The following is a 26,711-nucleotide window of genomic DNA, read 5'->3' as shown; positions in this document are numbered from 1 at the left end:
TCCCTCAGGTCTCGGGTGGAGCTCTGGGACCACAGCAGCAACGGGCCATCCCAGTCCCTGGGCTCAGCAGCGCCCTCATTCTCAGGCCGGCGGCTCTGCCCTGAGGGGAGCGGGAAGGTCACCAACTGCCGCAGGCGGACCTCACGCCCCTCCCACTGCTGGAGCCTGACCTCCCCCGGCCCCACCCCTTCCCCTACCCCAGCAGGACGACAGCTCGTCTTCCCCTGGCTTCCAACGTCAGGCCCGGCCCTGGGCCCCGATTGGGCACTGCCCCAGCCCAGAGCCAATCACAGTGGCCAGGGAGGTGGAACGCACCGATTGGCCAGGGCCAGGTCATGTGACCATACTCCCCAGGAAACTCAAATATTACCAAGGTTCCCTAAGAAACCAATGAACAAAATTATCCAGTAAAGGCAAACCGTACTTTTTAATGAGGCCAATGTCACAGAAAAAAAAAAAAAAACCTTCACCATGAACTGCTCAAGGAAGCTAGTAAATAAACTTTCAGAAAAGTTTAGTAGTTTTTTTTTTTTTTTTAATAGGGTGACGGAGAGCTATACCTTTCCCGTCTATGTGAATTTAGGTTTAAACTAGATTTCCCTTGGCTGTTATATAAGACAAAAAAACCCCACATCACCCCCTTTCACTCACCCCCACCCCCCAAAAGTGTTTTAATGTATTGAATTTTTCTGTCCTCAGTTGTGTCTGATTCACGGCAACCCACGAACTCTACACAGCCAGGCTCTTCCGTCCATGGAATTCAGGGCAATTTTTTCTGTCCCAGTCAATGCCCACCCTGGGTGATCCAAAGGCAAGGGCTCAGAGGCCCCTGAGAGACTAACTCCTTTCAGCTGAGCACAGAGCTGGCTCCTCACTGGGATGCCTGTGGCCTGGGGCTCCCAGAGGGGAGAGCAGCACTCGCCCCACCGTGTGGTCACTGCTGGAAGTGCAGGCTGCTCCTCACTCCCCCTTGACAGTGTCCCTGACGGCAGAACAGTGTGAATCGAATCAAGGTGGTAATGCAAACTCCAATGCAACCAAACTCCCCACAAGGTCTCCAAAACCACTCAGGAACAGGGAATTGGAAACTGCAGGGGATGACATGAATGGAGATGGAGACTTGACACCTTACACCGAGTTCACTTCCACTTATCCCTAGACAAACTTTCCGTGAAAACTTGTCACCAATCTAGAAGAACAATGAGCAGAAACCGGACACGTGCTTTGAGTCTTCACACACAAAACTAAAAGGCAGTCCACAAAAAAACCCAGAGAATACAGTGGACTTGGCAAAATCAAAGATATCTACTGTGGGAAAGACCTCATGACAAAAGCAAAAGACAGGTCATACATCGCCAGACGAATGAGTGGAAACACAAAGCTTATCAAGGATGTGTCTCCAAACAGACAAAGAACACCAACACAACAAGCCTGTGAAAACTAGGGAAAGGTCTGAAGGGACACCAGACTGAGGAAGACACACACAGAGGATCCCGGATGATGTCCAGCACTGAGGGCCTGAAGAAACAACAGTCTAGTTGCACCCCCTCAGGCCTGTGTGACCGTGGATGAGGCCTCTGTTTCCCGGTGGCTCTGAGAGATGGACAGGGAGGAAGGGGAAGAGAAGTCACTTGCATTTCTAATACTCACAGCAAAGTCTTCCAATGAGAAGGGAATTATCACCCCCACTGACAATGCCATGCACTGAAGTGATATCCACGAGTCCATCTAACCCAGAAGGGAAGGATGCACCTGTTCTCACAAAACGGCGAGAGATGGAAGAAGGAAGATCAAGCCCACACCAATCACTGGAGAGAGAAGCTGTGCTCAGGGCTTGAAAAATTCCTATTGGTAAAATGATGTCACAGCCCCACAAGGCAATCCACAGCTTCGATGCTATTCCTCCCAAAATGCCAATGCATTTTCGCACCGAACAAAGAATTGCAAAAGGGGTTACGGAAACAGAAAAGAGCCTAAATTGTCAATACAATCCGACGAAAAGGCCCCGATACGGACATCCAAGGTTGTGTGAAAGGAAATTAGACGACCAAACTAGGATCCTCAGGAGAGTATCGGAGAAGGCAATGGCGACCCACTCCAGTACTCTTGCCTGGAAAATGCCCTGGACGGAGGAGCCTGGTAGGCTGCAGGCCATGGGGTCGCGCAGAGTCTGACACGACTGAAGTGACTTAGCAGCAGCAGCAGCAGCGGCAGGACAGTATGCTATTGGGAATACAACAACACACACAGATCCAGATCGATGGAATAAAGTTGAGGGTCCAGAAACAAACCCCAGCATCCATCGTCAACTCATCTCTGACACAGAAGGGGAGATTATCCAAATGGGAACAAGAAAGCCTCTTCAATCAATGTCCATGGGAAACCCAGACAGCTACATCTGAAGAACGCTATTGGTTTGGATCTCAGACCACCTCAATATTGGGGAAAAACCTCACCCTAAAGACTGATGTCATGAGATAGCTAGAAAGAAGCGTAGGTCAAAGGCTCCTTAACATCAGAGTCTCCTTGCCATTTGCTGGGCGGAGGTAGAAATGGGTCTCTTCAATTAAGGGAAAGAGGTACACGAAGTACACCAATGGGTTTCCATCCAATGGAACCTCTTCACAACAGAGAAGCTAAGCATTCACAAATGCAAAAGATAGGAAACGGAACACGAGAGACTCCTTCCAAGTGGTGTATCTGAGAAGGGGTTCATATGGAAAGAGACGAAGAATGCACAGCACTCAGATTCCAAGAAACACCACCACCACCCTTGACCCTTCCCCTATGACCAACTCCGACCTGAAGCCTTTCTCTCCCTCTAACCTATCCCTAAAACATAACCCTCATCTAATCATATACATGTGGAATTCCTAGCATCCATCCATTCACACACGAGAGAGAAAGAGGAAGACACAGAGGGAATTGAGAAAGGAAAAGAGAGGGACACAGCCAGAGAGAGACACGGAACCAAAGAGAGGAAAGGAGTCGATGGTCCAGACTTTTCCTCAATCTGTCTCGAAGGTAGAAGCAATGACAGCGCCCATCCACCCCAGAAGGGGGAAAAGGACGGAAGGTTTGCAGAGGAAAAGACAAGAACGCAGGGAGCCATTAGAAGCTCAGCCACCCGCAGAAGCCGAGCTGGGACACTTGAACAGAATCTCAATGGAAACAGGACCAGAAAGTTGGCTACTCTTTTCTACAAGAGAGGGAGACCTTCGAGTCTTCCTTTCGGTCCTCCAACTTGGATGCGGGGTCTCAAAACAGTCAGGAGGGGGAGTGCCTTTTCCTGGGTACCACGGCACATCCAGGCCTCGTTCTGCCCCATTCTGTGCTATGTCAGCCCTGGATGGAATCTTTCTTTCTGAAGTCTCAGCGCACGAGCTCCACGTGATATCGGCCCCAGGTGGAAAGGCATGGAGCTGCTCGTAGGCCGACAGACCTAGGAAGCAGATGGGAGAATGACCCCCACTCTGCAGATGGAGAGACTGGGGAAACCCTGAGGGGCATATGCTTGTCCAGGGCCACACCACTTATGAGAAGAAGGAGCCTGGTCTGAGAGCAGCAGGGCCCTCGGAGCTCAGGCCCTGGCTGCACCCAGGCCTCCCCAGGGCTGTGGGCTGGGCTGTGTGGGCGTCTCTGTGCCTGCACATGGCCTAAGGGGGGTGGTCGAGCAGTCAGAAACCCAGAGATTCCCTTGGGAAGTTTTGGGGAAGGGACCTCAGCACGAACCCCAGGCGATGATGTCACCTGCCGGCAACAGAACCCAACAGAACCCGCAACCCGGGTATCCAGGCCTCCAGAGCGGAGAGGAGCCCCCAGCCAGATCACTTGCTGCCAGGATGTTCTGCTGTTTGCCCATGCCCAGAGGCCGGGGCCTCAGGAGAGCTCACAGGCAGTGTGCGTGGGCACCCTGTCGACGTTGGCTCAGGACACCCCCGAGAGGCCTCTGGCCGTTTGCCCGGAGAAACAGAAAGGTAACACGGGGAGCCCCAGGCCGGGCCAGGCCACCTCGCCCATGCCACCCGGAAACACCGGGTCCTTTGCCTGTGTGTGTGGATGCGGGTTTCTCGGGGTGTGTCTCCCTCAAGGAAGCCCAGGCGGATGTGGGGTCAGAAGCCTGCGGACAAGTTGTGTCCACACCCCAGGGGAGAGCAGGCTGGGCCCGATGGGGAGTGTGCGGGCAGCGGCGGCCGCCCAGGCTGACCTCACACCCACAGGTGGGTCTCTTTCCTCCCGGGTGGGGATCTGAGCAGACACACGTCTCTGACCCTTCTGGGAAGAGAAGTTCGAGCAGGCAGAAGCAGCGGTTCCACTGGCCAGGCCCAGCTTGGAAAACTCCCAGCATGGCTGGCTGACGGTCACTGTCGTTGCAGAGCTTCCCACGTGATGAGGCCGAGGACGGGGACACCCCATCCACCTCCCGGAGGGAGGGGTCGGAGCACCACCCCCCCGCCCGTGAGGCCCAGTGCAGGCTCCAGGTGAGCGTGCCCACGGAGGCATCAGCCCCACCGGGGGAGAAGAGGAGGCGGGGAAGGCCTGCTGCAGAGACACCGCCTAGGATACACCCGCCGGCCCAGTCTGAGGCTGCCACGGAGCTCAGCACACCCGGCTCCGACCCAGAGTCCCGAGAACCCCGGCCTCTGAGGCAGCAGGAGGACCTGGAGCCCAGCACGCCAGAGCACAGAGGTGAGGACGCTGGGGCTGCTGCACGGGAGTGTGTGGGGACGGGGTGCTGAGCTACACAGGGACGAGTCCCCGAAAGCTGCTGCTGGGCCTGCAGCAAGCACTGGCCTCACACCCCCCGCCCCCCGTCTTGCACACTTCAGTCCCAAAAGACATCCGACGCTGGGTATTCTTTGGGAATCTCTTGGAAGCTTTCTGTCCCGGGATACGCACATGCCAAGGCTGGCCTGTGGGCAAACTTTGCTTCTCCCCCAGCTCTAGCACTGACCTCCAACTGGAACCAGGCTCCACTTCCCAGACCTGTCCCTACAGAGGTGGTGGCTCCAGGTGCAGGACCCAGGGATCCACCGAGGGCAGATGGAGAACCGAGACTTGCCCTCGCAGAGACACCAGGCCAGCTGGGTACTGGCCAGCACACTGGGCAGATCGGATCTCCGTGCCTGCAGGACCCCCAGCCCCAGGCACTGATGTCCCACCCCCTCAGCCAGAACCTCCACCTCCACGTGCACCTGTACCTGCTCGGGCTCTGGCAGGACAACCCGAGGCAGAGGAGGAGTCACCGCCTCGGCAGGGAGAGCCTGCCCTGGCTCCCGCGCAACACCCAGACGCCCACGATGACTCACCCACCCCTGCAGGGAGAACGAGCCCCCGCTCTGGACAGACACCCAGAGCCCTTGCCGGAAACACCACGTCCAGGGGAGCGGTCGGCTCTGCAGCCTCCATCCCTGTCTGCTCACCGTGGACGCCGGCAACTCGGTCTGCCCCCAGGGGACATGGAGTTCCTTTCCCCTGAACTGCTTTGCATTTGGTTTGTTTCCACCTTTCTGGTGATGTTTTCTTTTTTGTATGGTTTCCTGTATTTTTGTTGGTTAAGTTGGGATTCGTAAACTTTCTCATCATTGTTGCAATTTGGGAACACTGTTGTGTAACTCTGGTGATACTGTGTTACCATCACCACTTGGTAGTTTCAGACCCGTTTGATCTTTATGCCCCACCCCCCAACAAAGCCTGGATTCAAGGCAAGCACGCCCTGTTCATCCCTTCCCCCGATCCTGAACACAATTTCATCTTTTCTTTGTGCATTCCTTCCTATATTCTTGGTGTCCCCAATCAATGACTCTCCGTGAAATGACTGAAGCAGTGTTTTTCGGACTCTCCACCTACTGTAAGACTCCATTGGAGAGTTCTCATTTTTATGTCATTTGAACTAGCCTTTGATATCTGAAAGGACGGTGTACGTCCTTTCAAGATACCATGTGCCAAACGAAGCCCTTTTGGCCACTGCCATCATTATCTCCAGGCAGGCATTGCTGTTTCAAGGGTGACATCTCAGCCAGAAGGCAGAGGCTGAGCTCGTCTTGTTGCACCAGCTCCCAAAAGAAGCCAAGAAAGGGAGCTGGAACAACAAACCACCCCAACGCCCAGGAAAGCGTTCTTCATGACAGAAGGCTAGAAAATGACCCAACATCCTTGTGGCCCAGAACCCCTCTAGAAAATCACTGTTCCATAAAAAAGAGAAACACATGGGAAGTTCCAAGGAGAGGCAATGCCCATGGCCAGTGTACTTTAGAGACGGCCTGAGCGCTCCGGGGAAGACACGCACCGACGGAACCCCTTGGGAAACAGCAGGGATTCTCCTCACCGTCGTAAGGGTTTCCTCTGGGGACAACCTGCCCTGGGCACCACATGAGGGAGCAGACCGGCTTCTCTTCCTCTGCCCCCACACCATTCACTCATGAAGGCAGCTCAGGTGTTCTCATGCCCTGCCTGCCTGCCTGCCTGGCTCATCCGTGAGCTGTGACCACCTCCAGGGCAGGACTCCACCTTCTCCTCTCTGTGTACCGTGCATCTGCACACAGTGGGCTTTCAGAACCTTAGACTTGAGCCATTCCCACTCAAGCCAGAACCCTCCCCAGGAAGGAAAACAGCTGTGGAGTCATTTTGGCCCCAGCACTGGTTCCGAAACCCTGGCGGCTCCTACAGCCTCTACGGCGTGAAGAGGGAGGTCCCTTTTGACAGAGCTTTCCGGCTCTCAGATCTAAGCTGTTGTTTCACTGTCAGCTGTGTCTCTTCCGTTGCAGCCAGGTGGGCCACGCTGCTCCAAAGGAGCTCACAAGCTGAGTTTCAAGGGAGGACAGGGATGGCTACAACGTGCTGCAAACTGAGTGAGGGTCCCCACAATCCTCAGCAAAGGTCTGTGGTGTGCAAGTGGGGAGTAGAGGGCCCCCAAGTTCCAAAGGAAGGGAGGTACTCGGGAGCTAAAGCCCTTGGCTGCTGTGGTAGCAGCTGCAGATGGCAGCTCGTCCACAGTGCACTTCGAATGAGGTCATATGAGCGGGACTCTGGAAATGGCTCCGAAATCGAGAGAAAGGGGTCAGGGTATGTGGGAAGCCGGCGGGGGTGGGGGGTGGATGAAGGAAGGTGTCCCTCCTCTCTCCAGTGCAATTTGGTTTGGTGAGTCTCAAAGCTACCAGATGGCACTTCCCAAGTCAGGCCCCCACAGGAATCAGGGTGGGCTGCGTGCCTCGGCCCCTGCCACAGGGACAAGCCACACCAGTGGCCTCCCTGAGCTCCAATGGCCGGATCTGGGGGTTCTGTCTGGGTGCACACCTCCTTGCTGTGGCCAAGTTCCCCCCTTCTCTGAGCACCAGCTTCATCCTCTCGAATGAGGACATCGAATGCTACCTTGGCACGTTACTCTCTTCATCCTGTGAAGACTCATTAGGCTTATCCTACAATTACTAGCTGGCCCGAAGAGATATCTCCTGAATCCAGATTAAGCTGGAGTCTCCCAGGCTCATCTGGCATGTCTTCCCTGAAGTCTGCCAAAACCCACACCATTGCATTTCCAGGGACTCCCCTTAGCCAGCTGGGCAGAAAACCCAGCATGCTTCAAACAAGCTGACAGACAAGCGGGAGAGGACTCACGGGCAGAAGGTTTCCCTCAGGTCTCGGGTGGAGCTCTGGGACCACAGCAGCAACGGGCCATCCCAGCCCCTGGGCTCAGCAGCGCCCTCATTCTCAGGCCGGCGGCTCTGCCCTGAGGGGAGCGGGAAGGTCACCAACTGCCGCAGGCGGACCTCACGCCCCTCCCACTGCTGGAGCCTGACCTCCCCCGGCCCCACCCCTTCCCCTACCCCAGCAGGACGACAGCTCGTCTTCCCCTGGCTTCCAACGTCAGGCCCGGCCCTGGGCCCCGATTGGGCACTGCCCCAGCCCGGAGCCAATCACAGTGGCCAGGGAGGTGGAACGCACCGATTGGCCAGGGCCAGGTCATGTGACCATACTCCCCAGGAAACTCAAATATTACCAAGGTTCCCTAAGAAACCAATGAACAAAATTATCCAGTAAAGGCAAACCGTACTTTTTAATGAGGCCAATGTCACAGAAAAAAAAAAAAAAAAAAAGCTTCACCATGAACTGCTCAAGGAAGCTAGTAAATAAACTTTCAGAAAAGTTTAGTAGTTTTTTTTTTTTTTTAATAGGGTGACGGAGAGCTATACCTTTCCCGTCTATGTGAATTTAGGTTTAAACTAGATTTCCCTTGGCTGTTATATAAGACAAAAAAACCCACATCACCCCCTTTCACTCACCCCCACCCCCCAAAAGTGTTTTAATGTATTGAATTTTTCTGTCCTCAGTTGTGTCTGATTCACGGCAACCCACGAACTCTACACAGCCAGGCTCTTCCGTCCATGGAATTCAGGGCAATTTTTTCTGTCCCAGTCAATGCCCACCCTGGGTGATCCAAAGGCAAGGGCTCAGAGGCCCCTGAGAGACTAACTCCTTTCAGCTGAGCACAGAGCTGGCTCCTCACTGGGATGCCTGTGGCCTGGGGCTCCCAGAGGGGAGAGCAGCACTCGCCCCACCGTGTGGTCACTGCTGGAAGTGCAGGCTGCTCCTCACTCCCCCTTGACAGTGTCCCTGACGGCAGAACAGTGTGAATCGAATCAAGGTGGTAATGCAAACTCCAATGCAACCAAACTCCCCACAAGGTCTCCAAAACCACTCAGGAACAGGGAATTGGAAACTGCAGGGGATGACATGAATGGAGATGGAGACTTGACACCTTACACCGAGTTCACTTCCACTTATCCCTAGACAAACTTTCCGTGAAAACTTGTCACCAATCTAGAAGAACAATGAGCAGAAACCGGACACGTGCTTTGAGTCTTCACACACAAAACTAAAAGGCAGTCCACAAAAAAACCCAGAGAATACAGTGGACTTGGCAAAATCAAAGATATCTACTGTGGGAAAGACCTCATGACAAAAGCAAAAGACAGGTCATACATCGCCAGACGAATGAGTGGAAACACAAAGCTTATCAAGGATGTGTCTCCAAACAGACAAAGAACACCAACACAACAAGCCTGTGAAAACTAGGGAAAGGTCTGAAGGGACACCAGACTGAGGAAGACACACACAGAGGATCCCGGATGATGTCCAGCACTGAGGGCCTGAAGAAACAACAGTCTAGTTGCACCCCCTCAGGCCTGTGTGACCGTGGATGAGGCCTCTGTTTCCCGGTGGCTCTGAGAGATGGACAGGGAGGAAGGGGAAGAGAAGTCACTTGCATTTCTAATACTCACAGCAAAGTCTTCCAATGAGAAGGGAATTATCACCCCCACTGACAATGCCATGCACTGAAGTGATATCCACGAGTCCATCTAACCCAGAAGGGAAGGATGCACCTGTTCTCACAAAACGGCGAGAGATGGAAGAAGGAAGATCAAGCCCACACCAATCACTGGAGAGAGAAGCTGTGCTCAGGGCTTGAAAAATTCCTATTGGTAAAATGATGTCACAGCCCCACAAGGCAATCCACAGCTTCGATGCTATTCCTCCCAAAATGCCAATGCATTTTCGCACCGAACAAAGAATTGCAAAAGGGGTTACGGAAACAGAAAAGAGCCTAAATTGTCAATACAATCCGACGAAAAGGCCCCGATACGGACATCCAAGGTTGTGTGAAAGGAAATTAGACGACCAAACTAGGATCCTCAGGAGAGTATCGGAGAAGGCAATGGCGACCCACTCCAGTACTCTTGCCTGGAAAATGCCCTGGACGGAGGAGCCTGGTAGGCTGCAGGCCATGGGGTCGCGCAGAGTCTGACACGACTGAAGTGACTTAGCAGCAGCAGCAGCAGCGGCAGGACAGTATGCTATTGGGAATACAACAACACACACAGATCCAGATCGATGGAATAAAGTTGAGGGTCCAGAAACAAACCCCAGCATCCATCGTCAACTCATCTCTGACACAGAAGGGGAGATTATCCAAATGGGAACAAGAAAGCCTCTTCAATCAATGTCCATGGGAAACCCAGACAGCTACATCTGAAGAACGCTATTGGTTTGGATCTCAGACCACCTCAATATTGGGGAAAAACCTCACCCTAAAGACTGATGTCATGAGATAGCTAGAAAGAAGCGTAGGTCAAAGGCTCCTTAACATCAGAGTCTCCTTGCCATTTGCTGGGCGGAGGTAGAAATGGGTCTCTTCAATTAAGGGAAAGAGGTACACGAAGTACACCAATGGGTTTCCATCCAATGGAACCTCTTCACAACAGAGAAGCTAAGCATTCACAAATGCAAAAGATAGGAAACGGAACACGAGAGACTCCTTCCAAGTGGTGTATCTGAGAAGGGGTTCATATGGAAAGAGACGAAGAATGCACAGCACTCAGATTCCAAGAAACACCACCACCACCCTTGACCCTTCCCCTATGACCAACTCCGACCTGAAGCCTTTCTCTCCCTCTAACCTATCCCTAAAACATAACCCTCATCTAATCATATACATGTGGAATTCCTAGCATCCATCCATTCACACACGAGAGAGAAAGAGGAAGACACAGAGGGAATTGAGAAAGGAAAAGAGAGGGACACAGCCAGAGAGAGACACGGAACCAAAGAGAGGAAAGGAGTCGATGGTCCAGACTTTTCCTCAATCTGTCTCGAAGGTAGAAGCAATGACAGCGCCCATCCACCCCAGAAGGGAGAAAAGGACGGAAGGTTTGCAGAGGAAAAGACAAGAACGCAGGGAGCCACTAGAAGCTCAGCCACCCACAGAAGCCGAGCTGGGACACTTGAACAGAATCTCAATGGAAACAGGACCAGAAAGTTGGCTACTCTTTTCTACAAGAGAGGGAGACCTTCGAGTCTTCCTTTCGGTCCTCCAACTTGGATGCGGGGTCTCAAAACAGTCAGGAGGGGGAGTGCCTTTTCCTGGGTACCACGGCACATCCAGGCCTCGTTCTGCCCCATTCTGTGCTATGTCAGCCCTGGATGGAATCTTTCTTTCTGAAGTCTCAGCGCACGAGCTCCACGTGATATCGGCCCCAGGTGGAAAGGCATGGAGCTGCTCGTAGGCCGACAGACCTAGGAAGCAGATGGGAGAATGACCCCCACTCTGCAGATGGAGAGACTGGGGAAACCCTGAGGGGCATATGCTTGTCCAGGGCCACACCACTTATGAGAAGAAGGAGCCTGGTCTGAGAGCAGCAGGGCCCTCGGAGCTCAGGCCCTGGCTGCACCCAGGCCTCCCCAGGGCTGTGGGCTGGGCTGTGTGGGCGTCTCTGTGCCTGCACATGGCCTAAGGGGGGTGGTCGAGCAGTCAGAAACCCAGAGATTCCCTTGGGAAGTTTTGGGGAAGGGACCTCAGCACGAACCCCAGGCGATGATGTCACCTGCCGGCAACAGAACCCAACAGAACCCGCAACCCGGGTATCCAGGCCTCCAGAGCGGAGAGGAGCCCCCAGCCAGATCACTTGCTGCCAGGATGTTCTGCTGTTTGCCCATGCCCAGAGGCCGGGGCCTCAGGAGAGCTCACAGGCAGTGTGCGTGGGCACCCTGTCGACGTTGGCTCAGGACACCCCCGAGAGGCCTCTGGCCGTTTGCCCGGAGAAACAGAAAGGTAACACAGGGAGCCCCAGGCCGGGCCAGGCCACCTCGCCCATGCCACCCGGAAACACCGGGTCCTTTGCCTGTGTGTGTGGATGCGGGTTTCTCGGGGTGTGTCTCCCTCAAGGAAGCCCAGGCGGATGTGGGGTCAGAAGCCTGCGGACAAGTTGTGTCCACACCCCAGGGGAGAGCAGGCTGGGCCCGATGGGGAGTGTGCGGGCAGCGGCGGCCGCCCAGGCTGACCTCACACCCACAGGTGGGTCTCTTTCCTCCCGGGTGGGGATCTGAGCAGACACACGTCTCTGACCCTTCTGGGAAGAGAAGTTCGAGCAGGCAGAAGCAGCGGTTCCACTGGCCAGGCCCAGCTTGGAAAACTCCCAGCATGGCTGGCTGACGGTCACTGTCGTTGCAGAGCTTCCCACGTGATGAGGCCGAGGACGGGGACACCCCATCCACCTCCCGGAGGGAGGGGTCGGAGCACCACCCCCCCGCCCGTGAGGCCCAGTGCAGGCTCCAGGTGAGCGTGCCCACGGAGGCATCAGCCCCACCGGGGGAGAAGAGGAGGCGGGGAAGGCCTGCTGCAGAGACACCGCCTAGGATACACCCGCCGGCCCAGTCTGAGGCTGCCACGGAGCTCAGCACACCCGGCTCCGACCCAGAGTCCCGAGAACCCCGGCCTCTGAGGCAGCAGGAGGACCTGGAGCCCAGCACGCCAGAGCACAGAGGTGAGGACGCTGGGGCTGCTGCACGGGAGTGTGTGGGGACGGGGTGCTGAGCTACACAGGGACGAGTCCCCGAAAGCTGCTGCTGGGCCTGCAGCAAGCACTGGCCTCACACCCCCCGCCCCCCGTCTTGCACACTTCAGTCCCAAAAGACATCCGACGCTGGGTATTCTTTGGGAATCTCTTGGAAGCTTTCTGTCCCGGGATACGCACATGCCAAGGCTGGCCTGTGGGCAAACTTTGCTTCTCCCCCAGCTCTAGCACTGACCTCCAACTGGAACCAGGCTCCACTTCCCAGACCTGTCCCTACAGAGGTGGTGGCTCCAGGTGCAGGACCCAGGGATCCACCGAGGGCAGATGGAGAACCGAGACTTGCCCTCGCAGAGACACCAGGCCAGCTGGGTACTGGCCAGCACACTGGGCAGATCGGATCTCCGTGCCTGCAGGACCCCCAGCCCCAGGCACTGATGTCCCACCCCCTCAGCCAGAACCTCCACCTCCACGTGCACCTGTACCTGCTCGGGCTCTGGCAGGACAACCCGAGGCAGAGGAGGAGTCACCGCCTCGGCAGGGAGAGCCTGCCCTGGCTCCCGCGCAACACCCAGACGCCCACGATGACTCACCCACCCCTGCAGGGAGAACGAGCCCCCGCTCTGGACAGACACCCAGAGCCCTTGCCGGAAACACCACGTCCAGGGGAGCGGTCGGCTCTGCAGCCTCCATCCCTGTCTGCTCACCGTGGACGCCGGCAACTCGGTCTGCCCCCAGGGGACATGGAGTTCCTTTCCCCTGAACTGCTTTGCATTTGGTTTGTTTCCACCTTTCTGGTGATGTTTTCTTTTTTGTATGGTTTCCTGTATTTTTGTTGGTTAAGTTGGGATTCGTAAACTTTCTCATCATTGTTGCAATTTGGGAACACTGTTGTGTAACTCTGGTGATACTGTGTTACCATCACCACTTGGTAGTTTCAGACCCGTTTGATCTTTATGCCCCACCCCCCAACAAAGCCTGGATTCAAGGCAAGCACGCCCTGTTCATCCCTTCCCCCGATCCTGAACACAATTTCATCTTTTCTTTGTGCATTCCTTCCTATATTCTTGGTGTCCCCAATCAATGACTCTCCGTGAAATGACTGAAGCAGTGTTTTTCGGACTCTCCACCTACTGTAAGACTCCATTGGAGAGTTCTCATTTTTATGTCATTTGAACTAGCCTTTGATATCTGAAAGGACGGTGTACGTCCTTTCAAGATACCATGTGCCAAACGAAGCCCTTTTGGCCACTGCCATCATTATCTCCAGGCAGGCATTGCTGTTTCAAGGGTGACATCTCAGCCAGAATGCAGAGGCTGAGCTCGTCTTGTTGCACCAGCTCCCAAAAGAAGCCAAGAAAGGGAGCTGGAACAACAAACCACCCCAACGCCCAGGAAAGCGTTCTTCATGACAGAAGGCTAGAAAATGACCCAACATCCTTGTGGCCCAGAACCCCTCTAGAAAATCACTGTTCCATAAAAAAGAGAAACACATGGGAAGTTCCAAGGAGAGGCAATGCCCATGGCCAGTGTACTTTAGAGACGGCCTGAGCGCTCCGGGGAAGACACGCACCGACGGAACCCCTTGGGAAACAGCAGGGATTCTCCTCACCGTCGTAAGGGTTTCCTCTGGGGACAACCTGCCCTGGGCACCACATGAGGGAGCAGACCGGCTTCTCTTCCTCTGCCCCCACACCATTCACTCATGAAGGCAGCTCAGGTGTTCTCATGCCCTGCCTGCCTGCCTGCCTGGCTCATCCGTGAGCTGTGAGCACCTCCAGGGCAGGACTCCACCTTCTCCTCTCTGTGTACCGTGCATCTGCACACAGTGGGCTTTCAGAACCTTAGACTTGAGCCATTCCCACTCAAGCCAGAACCCTCCCCAGGAAGGAAAACAGCTGTGGAGTCATTTTGGCCCCAGCACTGGTTCCGAAACCCTGGCGGCTCCTACAGCCTCTACGGCGTGAAGAGGGAGGTCCCTTTTGACAGAGCTTTCCGGCTCTCAGATCTAAGCTGTTGTTTCACTGTCAGCTGTGTCTCTTCCGTTGCAGCCAGGTGGGCCACGCTGCTCCAAAGGAGCTCACAAGCTGAGTTTCAAGGGAGGACAGGGATGGCTACAACGTGCTGCAAACTGAGTGAGGGTCCCCACAATCCTCAGCAAAGGTCTGTGGTGTGCAAGTGGGGAGTAGAGGGCCCCCAAGTTCCAAAGGATGGGAGGTACTCGGGAGCTAAAGCCCTTGGCCGCTGTGGTAGCAGCTGCAGATGGCAGCTCGTCCACAGTGCACTTCGAATGAGGTCATATGAGCGGGACTCTGGAAATGGCTCCGAAATCGAGAGAAAGGGGTCAGGGTATGTGGGAAGCCGGCGGGGGTGGGGGGTGGATGAAGGAAGGTGTCCCTCCTCTCTCCAGTGCAATTTGGTTTGGTGAGTCTCAAAGCTACCAGATGGCACTTCCCAAGTCAGGCCCCCACAGGAATCAGGGTGGGCTGCGTGCCTCGGCCCCTGCCACAGGGACAAGCCACACCAGTGGCCTCCCTGAGCTCCAATGGCCGGATCTGGGGGTTCTGTCTGGGTGCACACCTCCTTGCTGTGGCCAAGTTCCCCCCTTCTCTGAGCACCAGCTTCATCCTCTCGAATGAGGACATCGAATGCTACCTTGGCACGTTACTCTCTTCATCCTGTGAAGACTCATTAGGCTTATCCTACAATTACTAGCTGGCCCGAAGAGATATCTCCTGAATCCAGATTAAGCTGGAGTCTCCCAGGCTCATCTGGCATGTCTTCCCTGAAGTCTGCCAAAACCCACACCATTGCATTTCCAGGGACTCCCCTTAGCCAGCTGGGCAGAAAACCCAGCATGCTTCAAACAAGCTGACAGACAAGCGGGAGAGGACTCACGGGCAGAAGGTTTCCCTCAGGTCTCGGGTGGAGCTCTGGGACCACAGCAGCAACGGGCCATCCCAGCCCCTGGGCTCAGCAGCGCCCTCATTCTCAGGCCGGCGGCTCTGCCCTGAGGGGAGCGGGAAGGTCACCAACTGCCGCAGGCGGACCTCACGCCCCTCCCACTGCTGGAGCCTGACCTCCCCCGGCCCCACCCCTTCCCCTACCCCAGCAGGACGACAGCTCGTCTTCCCCTGGCTTCCAACGTCAGGCCCGGCCCTGGGCCCCGATTGGGCACTGCCCCAGCCCAGAGCCAATCACAGTGGCCAGGGAGGTGGAACGCACCGATTGGCCAGGGCCAGGTCATGTGACCATACTCCCCAGGAAACTCAAATATTACCAAGGTTCCCTAAGAAACCAATGAACAAAATTATCCAGTAAAGGCAAACCGTACTTTTTAATGAGGCCAATGTCACAGAAAAAAAAAAAAAAACCTTCACCATGAACTGCTCAAGGAAGCTAGTAAATAAACTTTCAGAAAAGTTTAGTAGTTTTTTTTTTTTTTTTAATAGGGTGACGGAGAGCTATACCTTTCCCGTCTATGTGAATTTAGGTTTAAACTAGATTTCCCTTGGCTGTTATATAAGACAAAAAAAACCCACATCACCCCCTTTCACTCACCCCCACCCCCCAAAAGTGTTTTAATGTATTGAATTTTTCTGTCCTCAGTTGTGTCTGATTCACGGCAACCCACGAACTCTACACAGCCAGGCTCTTCCGTCCATGGAATTCAGGGCAATTTTTTCTGTCCCAGTCAATGCCCACCCTGGGTGATCCAAAGGCAAGGGCTCAGAGGCCCCTGAGAGACTAACTCCTTTCAGCTGAGCACAGAGCTGGCTCCTCACTGGGATGCCTGTGGCCTGGGGCTCCCAGAGGGGAGAGCAGCACTCGCCCCACCGTGTGGTCACTGCTGGAAGTGCAGGCTGCTCCTCACTCCCCCTTGACAGTGTCCCTGACGGCAGAACAGTGTGAATCGAATCAAGGTGGTAATGCAAACTCCAATGCAACCAAACTCCCCACAAGGTCTCCAAAACCACTCAGGAACAGGGAATTGGAAACTGCAGGGGATGACATGAATGGAGATGGAGACTTGACACCTTACACCGAGTTCACTTCCACTTATCCCTAGACAAACTTTCCGTGAAAACTTGTCACCAATCTAGAAGAACAATGAGCAGAAACCGGACACGTGCTTTGAGTCTTCACACACAAAACTAAAAGGCAGTCCACAAAAAAACCCAGAGAATACAGTGGACTTGGCAAAATCAAAGATATCTACTGTGGGAAAGACCTCATGACAAAAGCAAAAGACAGGTCATACATCGCCAGACGAATGAGTGGAAACACAAAGCTTATCAAGGATGTGTCTCCAAACAGACAAAGAACACCAACACAACAAGCCTGTGAAAACTAGGGAAAGGTCTGAAGGGACACCAGACTGAGGAAGACACACACAGAGGATCCCGGATGATGTCCAGCACTGAGGGCCTGAAGAAACAACAGTCTAGTTGCACCCCCTCAGGCCTGTGTGACCGTGGATGAGGCCTCTGTTTCCCGGTGGCTCTGAGAGATGGACAGGGAGGAAGGGGAAGAGAAGTCACTTGCATTTCTAATACTCACAGCAAAGTCTTCCAATGAGAAGGGAATTATCACCCCCACTGACAATGCCATGCACTGAAGTGATATCCACGAGTCCATCTAACCCAGAAGGGAAGGATGCACCTGTTCTCACAAAACGGCGAGAGATGGAAGAAGGAAGATCAAGCCCACACCAATCACTGGAGAGAGAAGCTGTGCTCAGGGCTTGAAAAATTCCTATTGGTAAAATGATGTCACAGCCCCACAAGGCAATCCACAGCTTCGATGCTATTCCTCCCAAAATGCCAATGCATTTTCGCACCGAACAAAGAATTGCAAAAGGGGTTACGGAAACAGAAAAGAGCCTAAATTGTCAATACAATCCGACGAAAAGGCCCCGATACGGACATCCAAGGTTGTGTGAAAGGAAATTAGACGACCAAACTAGGATCCTCAGGAGAGTATCGGAGAAGGCAATGGCGACCCACTCCAGTACTCTTGCCTGGAAAATGCCCTGGACGGAGGAGCCTGGTAGGCTGCAGGCCATGGGGTCGCGCAGAGTCTGACACGACTGAAGTGACTTAGCAGCAGCAGCAGCAGCGGCAGGACAGTATGCTATTGGGAATACAACAACACACACAGATCCAGATCGATGGAATAAAGTTGAGGGTCCAGAAACAAACCCCAGCATCCATCGTCAACTCATCTCTGACACAGAAGGGGAGATTATCCAAATGGGAACAAGAAAGCCTCTTCAATCAATGTCCATGGGAAACCCAGACAGCTACATCTGAAGAACGCTATTGGTTTGGATCTCAGACCACCTCAATATTGGGGAAAAACCTCACCCTAAAGACTGATGTCATGAGATAGCTAGAAAGAAGCGTAGGTCAAAGGCTCCTTAACATCAGAGTCTCCTTGCCATTTGCTGGGCGGAGGTAGAAATGGGTCTCTTCAATTAAGGGAAAGAGGTACACGAAGTACACCAATGGGTTTCCATCCAATGGAACCTCTTCACAACAGAGAAGCTAAGCATTCACAAATGCAAAAGATAGGAAACGGAACACGAGAGACTCCTTCCAAGTGGTGTATCTGAGAAGGGGTTCATATGGAAAGAGACGAAGAATGCACAGCACTCAGATTCCAAGAAACACCACCACCACCCTTGACCCTTCCCCTATGACCAACTCCGACCTGAAGCCTTTCTCTCCCTCTAACCTATCCCTAAAACATAACCCTCATCTAATCATATACATGTGGAATTCCTAGCATCCATCCATTCACACACGAGAGAGAAAGAGGAAGACACAGAGGGAATTGAGAAAGGAAAAGAGAGGGACACAGCCAGAGAGAGACACGGAACCAAAGAGAGGAAAGGAGTCGATGGTCCAGACTTTTCCTCAATCTGTCTCGAAGGTAGAAGCAATGACAGCGCCCATCCACCCCAGAAGGGGGAAAAGGACGGAAGGTTTGCAGAGGAAAAGACAAGAACGCAGGGAGCCATTAGAAGCTCAGCCACCCGCAGAAGCCGAGCTGGGACACTTGAACAGAATCTCAATGGAAACAGGACCAGAAAGTTGGCTACTCTTTTCTACAAGAGAGGGAGACCTTCGAGTCTTCCTTTCGGTCCTCCAACTTGGATGCGGGGTCTCAAAACAGTCAGGAGGGGGAGTGCCTTTTCCTGGGTACCACGGCACATCCAGGCCTCGTTCTGCCCCATTCTGTGCTATGTCAGCCCTGGATGGAATCTTTCTTTCTGAAGTCTCAGCGCACGAGCTCCACGTGATATCGGCCCCAGGTGGAAAGGCATGGAGCTGCTCGTAGGCCGACAGACCTAGGAAGCAGATGGGAGAATGACCCCCACTCTGCAGATGGAGAGACTGGGGAAACCCTGAGGGGCATATGCTTGTCCAGGGCCACACCACTTATGAGAAGAAGGAGCCTGGTCTGAGAGCAGCAGGGCCCTCGGAGCTCAGGCCCTGGCTGCACCCAGGCCTCCCCAGGGCTGTGGGCTGGGCTGTGTGGGCGTCTCTGTGCCTGCACATGGCCTAAGGGGGGTGGTCGAGCAGTCAGAAACCCAGAGATTCCCTTGGGAAGTTTTGGGGAAGGGACCTCAGCACGAACCCCAGGCGATGATGTCACCTGCCGGCAACAGAACCCAACAGAACCCGCAACCCGGGTATCCAGGCCTCCAGAGCGGAGAGGAGCCCCCAGCCAGATCACTTGCTGCCAGGATGTTCTGCTGTTTGCCCATGCCCAGAGGCCGGGGCCTCAGGAGAGCTCACAGGCAGTGTGCGTGGGCACCCTGTCGACGTTGGCTCAGGACACCCCCGAGAGGCCTCTGGCCGTTTGCCCGGAGAAACAGAAAGGTAACACGGGGAGCCCCAGGCCGGGCCAGGCCACCTCGCCCATGCCACCCGGAAACACCGGGTCCTTTGCCTGTGTGTGTGGATGCGGGTTTCTCGGGGTGTGTCTCCCTCAAGGAAGCCCAGGCGGATGTGGGGTCAGAAGCCTGCGGACAAGTTGTGTCCACACCCCAGGGGAGAGCAGGCTGGGCCCGATGGGGAGTGTGCGGGCAGCGGCGGCCGCCCAGGCTGACCTCACACCCACAGGTGGGTCTCTTTCCTCCCGGGTGGGGATCTGAGCAGACACACGTCTCTGACCCTTCTGGGAAGAGAAGTTCGAGCAGGCAGAAGCAGCGGTTCCACTGGCCAGGCCCAGCTTGGAAAACTCCCAGCATGGCTGGCTGACGGTCACTGTCGTTGCAGAGCTTCCCACGTGATGAGGCCGAGGACGGGGACACCCCATCCACCTCCCGGAGGGAGGGGTCGGAGCACCACCCCCCCGCCCGTGAGGCCCAGTGCAGGCTCCAGGTGAGCGTGCCCACGGAGGCATCAGCCCCACCGGGGGAGAAGAGGAGGCGGGGAAGGCCTGCTGCAGAGACACCGCCTAGGATACACCCGCCGGCCCAGTCTGAGGCTGCCACGGAGCTCAGCACACCCGGCTCCGACCCAGAGTCCCGAGAACCCCGGCCTCTGAGGCAGCAGGAGGACCTGGAGCCCAGCACGCCAGAGCACAGAGGTGAGGACGCTGGGGCTGCTGCACGGGAGTGTGTGGGGACGGGGTGCTGAGCTACACAGGGACGAGTCCCCGAAAGCTGCTGCTGGGCCTGCAGCAAGCACTGGCCTCACACCCCCCGCCCCCCGTCTTGCACACTTCAGTCCCAAAAGACATCCGACGCTGGGTATTCTTTGGGAATCTCTTGGAAGCTTTCTGTCCCGGGATACGCACATGCCAAGGCTGGCCTGTGGGCAAACTTTGCTTCTCCCCCAGCTCTAGCACTGACCTCCAACTGGAACCAGGCTCCACTTCCCAGACCTGTCCCTACAGAGGTGGTGGCTCCAGGTGCAGGACCCAGGGATCCACCGAGGGCAGATGGAGAACCGAGACTTGCCCTCGCAGAGACACCAGGCCAGCTGGGTACTGGCCAGCACACTGGGCAGATCGGATCTCCGTGCCTGCAGGACCCCCAGCCCCAGGCACTGATGTCCCACCCCCTCAGCCAGAACCTCCACCTCCACGTGCACCTGTACCTGCTCGGGCTCTGGCAGGACAACCCGAGGCAGAGGAGGAGTCACCGCCTCGGCAGGGAGAGCCTGCCCTGGCTCCCGCGCAACACCCAGACGCCCACGATGACTCACCCACCCCTGCAGGGAGAACGAGCCCCCGCTCTGGACAGACACCCAGAGCCCTTGCCGGAAACACCACGTCCAGGGGAGCGGTCGGCTCTGCAGCCTCCATCCCTGTCTGCTCACCGTGGACGCCGGCAACTCGGTCTGCCCCCAGGGGACATGGAGTTCCTTTCCCCTGAACTGCTTTGCATTTGGTTTGTTTCCACCTTTCTGGTGATGTTTTCTTTTTTGTATGGTTTCCTGTATTTTTGTTGGTTAAGTTGGGATTCGTAAACTTTCTCATCATTGTTGCAATTTGGGAACACTGTTGTGTAACTCTGGTGATACTGTGTTACCATCACCACTTGGTAGTTTCAGACCCGTTTGATCTTTATGCCCCACCCCCCAACAAAGCCTGGATTCAAGGCAAGCACGCCCTGTTCATCCCTTCCCCCGATCCTGAACACAATTTCATCTTTTCTTTGTGCATTCCTTCCTATATTCTTGGTGTCCCCAATCAATGACTCTCCGTGAAATGACTGAAGCAGTGTTTTTCGGACTCTCCACCTACTGTAAGACTCCATTGGAGAGTTCTCATTTTTATGTCATTTGAACTAGCCTTTGATATCTGAAAGGACGGTGTACGTCCTTTCAAGATACCATGTGCCAAACGAAGCCCTTTTGGCCACTGCCATCATTATCTCCAGGCAGGCATTGCTGTTTCAAGGGTGACATCTCAGCCAGAAGGCAGAGGCTGAGCTCGTCTTGTTGCACCAGCTCCCAAAAGAAGCCAAGAAAGGGAGCTGGAACAACAAACCACCCCAACGCCCAGGAAAGCGTTCTTCATGACAGAAGGCTAGAAAATGACCCAACATCCTTGTGGCCCAGAACCCCTCTAGAAAATCACTGTTCCATAAAAAAGAGAAACACATGGGAAGTTCCAAGGAGAGGCAATGCCCATGGCCAGTGTACTTTAGAGACGGCCTGAGCGCTCCGGGGAAGACACGCACCGACGGAACCCCTTGGGAAACAGCAGGGATTCTCCTCACCGTCGTAAGGGTTTCCTCTGGGGACAACCTGCCCTGGGCACCACATGAGGGAGCAGACCGGCTTCTCTTCCTCTGCCCCCACACCATTCACTCATGAAGGCAGCTCAGGTGTTCTCATGCCCTGCCTGCCTGCCTGCCTGGCTCATCCGTGAGCTGTGACCACCTCCAGGGCAGGACTCCACCTTCTCCTCTCTGTGTACCGTGCATCTGCACACAGTGGGCTTTCAGAACCTTAGACTTGAGCCATTCCCACTCAAGCCAGAACCCTCCCCAGGAAGGAAAACAGCTGTGGAGTCATTTTGGCCCCAGCACTGGTTCCGAAACCCTGGCGGCTCCTACAGCCTCTACGGCGTGAAGAGGGAGGTCCCTTTTGACAGAGCTTTCCGGCTCTCAGATCTAAGCTGTTGTTTCACTGTCAGCTGTGTCTCTTCCGTTGCAGCCAGGTGGGCCACGCTGCTCCAAAGGAGCTCACAAGCTGAGTTTCAAGGGAGGACAGGGATGGCTACAACGTGCTGCAAACTGAGTGAGGGTCCCCACAATCCTCAGCAAAGGTCTGTGGTGTGCAAGTGGGGAGTAGAGGGCCCCCAAGTTCCAAAGGAAGGGAGGTACTCGGGAGCTAAAGCCCTTGGCTGCTGTGGTAGCAGCTGCAGATGGCAGCTCGTCCACAGTGCACTTCGAATGAGGTCATATGAGCGGGACTCTGGAAATGGCTCCGAAATCGAGAGAAAGGGGTCAGGGTATGTGGGAAGCCGGCGGGGGTGGGGGGTGGATGAAGGAAGGTGTCCCTCCTCTCTCCAGTGCAATTTGGTTTGGTGAGTCTCAAAGCTACCAGATGGCACTTCCCAAGTCAGGCCCCCACAGGAATCAGGGTGGGCTGCGTGCCTCGGCCCCTGCCACAGGGACAAGCCACACCAGTGGCCTCCCTGAGCTCCAATGGCCGGATCTGGGGGTTCTGTCTGGGTGCACACCTCCTTGCTGTGGCCAAGTTCCCCCCTTCTCTGAGCACCAGCTTCATCCTCTCGAATGAGGACATCGAATGCTACCTTGGCACGTTACTCTCTTCATCCTGTGAAGACTCATTAGGCTTATCCTACAATTACTAGCTGGCCCGAAGAGATATCTCCTGAATCCAGATTAAGCTGGAGTCTCCCAGGCTCATCTGGCATGTCTTCCCTGAAGTCTGCCAAAACCCACACCATTGCATTTCCAGGGACTCCCCTTAGCCAGCTGGGCAGAAAACCCAGCATGCTTCAAACAAGCTGACAGACAAGCGGGAGAGGACTCACGGGCAGAAGGTTTCCCTCAGGTCTCGGGTGGAGCTCTGGGACCACAGCAGCAACGGGCCATCCCAGCCCCTGGGCTCAGCAGCGCCCTCATTCTCAGGCCGGCGGCTCTGCCCTGAGGGGAGCGGGAAGGTCACCAACTGCCGCAGGCGGACCTCACGCCCCTCCCACTGCTGGAGCCTGACCTCCCCCGGCCCCACCCCTTCCCCTACCCCAGCAGGACGACAGCTCGTCTTCCCCTGGCTTCCAACGTCAGGCCCGGCCCTGGGCCCCGATTGGGCACTGCCCCAGCCCGGAGCCAATCACAGTGGCCAGGGAGGTGGAACGCACCGATTGGCCAGGGCCAGGTCATGTGACCATACTCCCCAGGAAACTCAAATATTACCAAGGTTCCCTAAGAAACCAATGAACAAAATTATCCAGTAAAGGCAAACCGTACTTTTTAATGAGGCCAATGTCACAGAAAAAAAAAAAAAAAAAAGCTTCACCATGAACTGCTCAAGGAAGCTAGTAAATAAACTTTCAGAAAAGTTTAGTAGTTTTTTTTTTTTTTTAATAGGGTGACGGAGAGCTATACCTTTCCCGTCTATGTGAATTTAGGTTTAAACTAGATTTCCCTTGGCTGTTATATAAGACAAAAAAACCCACATCACCCCCTTTCACTCACCCCCACCCCCCAAAAGTGTTTTAATGTATTGAATTTTTCTGTCCTCAGTTGTGTCTGATTCACGGCAACCCACGAACTCTACACAGCCAGGCTCTTCCGTCCATGGAATTCAGGGCAATTTTTTCTGTCCCAGTCAATGCCCACCCTGGGTGATCCAAAGGCAAGGGCTCAGAGGCCCCTGAGAGACTAACTCCTTTCAGCTGAGCACAGAGCTGGCTCCTCACTGGGATGCCTGTGGCCTGGGGCTCCCAGAGGGGAGAGCAGCACTCGCCCCACCGTGTGGTCACTGCTGGAAGTGCAGGCTGCTCCTCACTCCCCCTTGACAGTGTCCCTGACGGCAGAACAGTGTGAATCGAATCAAGGTGGTAATGCAAACTCCAATGCAACCAAACTCCCCACAAGGTCTCCAAAACCACTCAGGAACAGGGAATTGGAAACTGCAGGGGATGACATGAATGGAGATGGAGACTTGACACCTTACACCGAGTTCACTTCCACTTATCCCTAGACAAACTTTCCGTGAAAACTTGTCACCAATCTAGAAGAACAATGAGCAGAAACCGGACACGTGCTTTGAGTCTTCACACACAAAACTAAAAGGCAGTCCACAAAAAAAACCCAGAGAATACAGTGGACTTGGCAAAATCAAAGATATCTACTGTGGGAAAGACCTCATGACAAAAGCAAAAGACAGGTCATACATCGCCAGACGAATGAGTGGAAACACAAAGCTTATCAAGGATGTGTCTCCAAACAGACAAAGAACACCAACACAACAAGCCTGTGAAAACTAGGGAAAGGTCTGAAGGGACACCAGACTGAGGAAGACACACACAGAGGATCCCGGATGATGTCCAGCACTGAGGGCCTGAAGAAACAACAGTCTAGTTGCACCCCCTCAGGCCTGTGTGACCGTGGATGAGGCCTCTGTTTCCCGGTGGCTCTGAGAGATGGACAGGGAGGAAGGGGAAGAGAAGTCACTTGCATTTCTAATACTCACAGCAAAGTCTTCCAATGAGAAGGGAATTATCACCCCCACTGACAATGCCATGCACTGAAGTGATATCCACGAGTCCATCTAACCCAGAAGGGAAGGATGCACCTGTTCTCACAAAACGGCGAGAGATGGAAGAAGGAAGATCAAGCCCACACCAATCACTGGAGAGAGAAGCTGTGCTCAGGGCTTGAAAAATTCCTATTGGTAAAATGATGTCACAGCCCCACAAGGCAATCCACAGCTTCGATGCTATTCCTCCCAAAATGCCAATGCATTTTCGCACCGAACAAAGAATTGCAAAAGGGGTTACGGAAACAGAAAAGAGCCTAAATTGTCAATACAATCCGACGAAAAGGCCCCGATACGGACATCCAAGGTTGTGTGAAAGGAAATTAGACGACCAAACTAGGATCCTCAGGAGAGTATCGGAGAAGGCAATGGCGACCCACTCCAGTACTCTTGCCTGGAAAATGCCCTGGACGGAGGAGCCTGGTAGGCTGCAGGCCATGGGGTCGCGCAGAGTCTGACACGACTGAAGTGACTTAGCAGCAGCAGCAGCAGCGGCAGGACAGTATGCTATTGGGAATACAACAACACACACAGATCCAGATCGATGGAATAAAGTTGAGGGTCCAGAAACAAACCCCAGCATCCATCGTCAACTCATCTCTGACACAGAAGGGGAGATTATCCAAATGGGAACAAGAAAGCCTCTTCAATCAATGTCCATGGGAAACCCAGACAGCTACATCTGAAGAACGCTATTGGTTTGGATCTCAGACCACCTCAATATTGGGGAAAAACCTCACCCTAAAGACTGATGTCATGAGATAGCTAGAAAGAAGCGTAGGTCAAAGGCTCCTTAACATCAGAGTCTCCTTGCCATTTGCTGGGCGGAGGTAGAAATGGGTCTCTTCAATTAAGGGAAAGAGGTACACGAAGTACACCAATGGGTTTCCATCCAATGGAACCTCTTCACAACAGAGAAGCTAAGCATTCACAAATGCAAAAGATAGGAAACGGAACACGAGAGACTCCTTCCAAGTGGTGTATCTGAGAAGGGGTTCATATGGAAAGAGACGAAGAATGCACAGCACTCAGATTCCAAGAAACACCACCACCACCCTTGACCCTTCCCCTATGACCAACTCCGACCTGAAGCCTTTCTCTCCCTCTAACCTATCCCTAAAACATAACCCTCATCTAATCATATACATGTGGAATTCCTAGCATCCATCCATTCACACACGAGAGAGAAAGAGGAAGACACAGAGGGAATTGAGAAAGGAAAAGAGAGGGGCACAGCCAGAGAGAGACACGGAACCAAAGAGAGGAAAGGAGTCGATGGTCCAGACTTTTCCTCAATCTGTCTCGAAGGTAGAAGCAATGACAGCGCCCATCCACCCCAGAAGGGGGAAAAGGACGGAAGGTTTGCAGAGGAAAAGACAAGAACGCAGGGAGCCATTAGAAGCTCAGCCACCCGCAGAAGCCGAGCTGGGACACTTGAACAGAATCTCAATGGAAACAGAGGACCAGAAAGTTGGCTACTCTTTTCTACAAGAGAGGGAGACCTTCGAGTCTTCCTTTCGGTCCTCCAACTTGGATGCGGGGTCTCAAAACAGTCAGGAGGGGGAGTGCCTTTTCCTGGGTACCACGGCACATCCAGGCCTCGTTCTGCCCCATTCTGTGCTATGTCAGCCCTGGATGGAATCTTTCTTTCTGAAGTCTCAGCGCACGAGCTCCACGTGATATCGGCCCCAGGTGGAAAGGCATGGAGCTGCTCGTAGGCCGACAGACCTAGGAAGCAGATGGGAGAATGACCCCCACTCTGCAGATGGAGAGACTGGGGAAACCCTGAGGGGCATATGCTTGTCCAGGGCCACACCACTTATGAGAAGAAGGAGCCTGGTCTGAGAGCAGCAGGGCCCTCGGAGCTCAGGCCCTGGCTGCACCCAGGCCTCCCCAGGGCTGTGGGCTGGGCTGTGTGGGCGTCTCTGTGCCTGCACATGGCCTAAGGGGGGTGGTCGAGCAGTCAGAAACCCAGAGATTCCCTTGGGAAGTTTTGGGGAAGGGACCTCAGCACGAACCCCAGGCGATGATGTCACCTGCCGGCAACAGAACCCAACAGAACCCGCAACCCGGGTATCCAGGCCTCCAGAGCGGAGAGGAGCCCCCAGCCAGA

General features: G+C 54.5%; 2 protein-coding genes and 2 long non-coding RNA genes across 6 annotated transcripts in view; 2 read left to right on the top strand and 2 right to left on the bottom strand.

Annotated features, from left to right (window-relative positions):
• Positions 1-1,114: 1,114 nt before the first annotated feature.
• On the top strand, positions 1,115-7,426 carry LOC145533848 (uncharacterized). The gene is made up of 3 exons (XM_081561191.1): positions 1,115-3,977; positions 4,377-4,689; positions 4,942-7,426. The coding sequence occupies exons 1-3, from the start codon at positions 3,741-3,743 to the stop codon at positions 5,571-5,573; spliced, it is 1,182 nt and encodes a 393-aa protein (XP_081417317.1). The 5' UTR covers positions 1,115-3,740; the 3' UTR covers positions 5,574-7,426.
• Positions 5,520-15,421, bottom strand: LOC145534176 (uncharacterized). Its single transcript, XR_014074311.1, has 2 exons — positions 15,243-15,421; positions 5,520-7,726 (listed from the first exon to the last, which is right to left on the bottom strand). It is a non-coding gene; the product is annotated as an uncharacterized LOC145534176 (long non-coding RNA).
• On the top strand, positions 11,430-26,655 carry LOC145533845 (uncharacterized). 3 transcript variants are annotated; one of them, XM_081561186.1, is made up of 5 exons: positions 11,430-11,605; positions 12,005-12,317; positions 15,954-19,231; positions 19,631-19,943; positions 20,196-22,680. In XM_081561186.1, the coding sequence occupies exons 3-5, from the start codon at positions 18,995-18,997 to the stop codon at positions 20,825-20,827; spliced, it is 1,182 nt and encodes a 393-aa protein (XP_081417312.1). In that variant the 5' UTR covers positions 11,430-11,605; positions 12,005-12,317; positions 15,954-18,994; the 3' UTR covers positions 20,828-22,680. The 3 variants fall into 3 exon arrangements, 2 of the variants coding, with proteins under 2 accessions (XP_081417312.1, XP_081417313.1); XM_081561187.1 differs by lacking the exons at positions 15,954-19,231; positions 19,631-19,943; positions 20,196-22,680 and adding an exon at positions 12,570-15,717 and having other exon boundaries at positions 11,436-11,605; XR_014074264.1 differs by lacking the exons at positions 11,430-11,605; positions 12,005-12,317; positions 20,196-22,680 and adding an exon at positions 23,581-26,655 and having other exon boundaries at positions 19,056-19,231.
• Positions 20,774-26,711, bottom strand: part of LOC145534158 (uncharacterized) — a 116,732-nt gene continuing 110,794 nt past the window's right edge. The window contains exon 16 of the long non-coding RNA XR_014074286.1: positions 20,774-22,980. This is a non-coding gene — a long non-coding RNA (uncharacterized LOC145534158). The remainder of the gene's footprint in view (positions 22,981-26,711) is intronic.

Source organism: Giraffa tippelskirchi, chromosome 14, assembly GCF_054371585.1.
Source record: "Giraffa tippelskirchi isolate mGirTip1 chromosome 14, T2T-mGirTip1v1.2.pri, whole genome shotgun sequence".
Taxonomy (NCBI): domain Eukaryota; kingdom Metazoa; phylum Chordata; class Mammalia; order Artiodactyla; family Giraffidae; genus Giraffa; species Giraffa tippelskirchi.
Note: the sequence above shows the minus strand (reverse complement) of the source record. Positions and strands in the feature narration are given on the sequence as shown.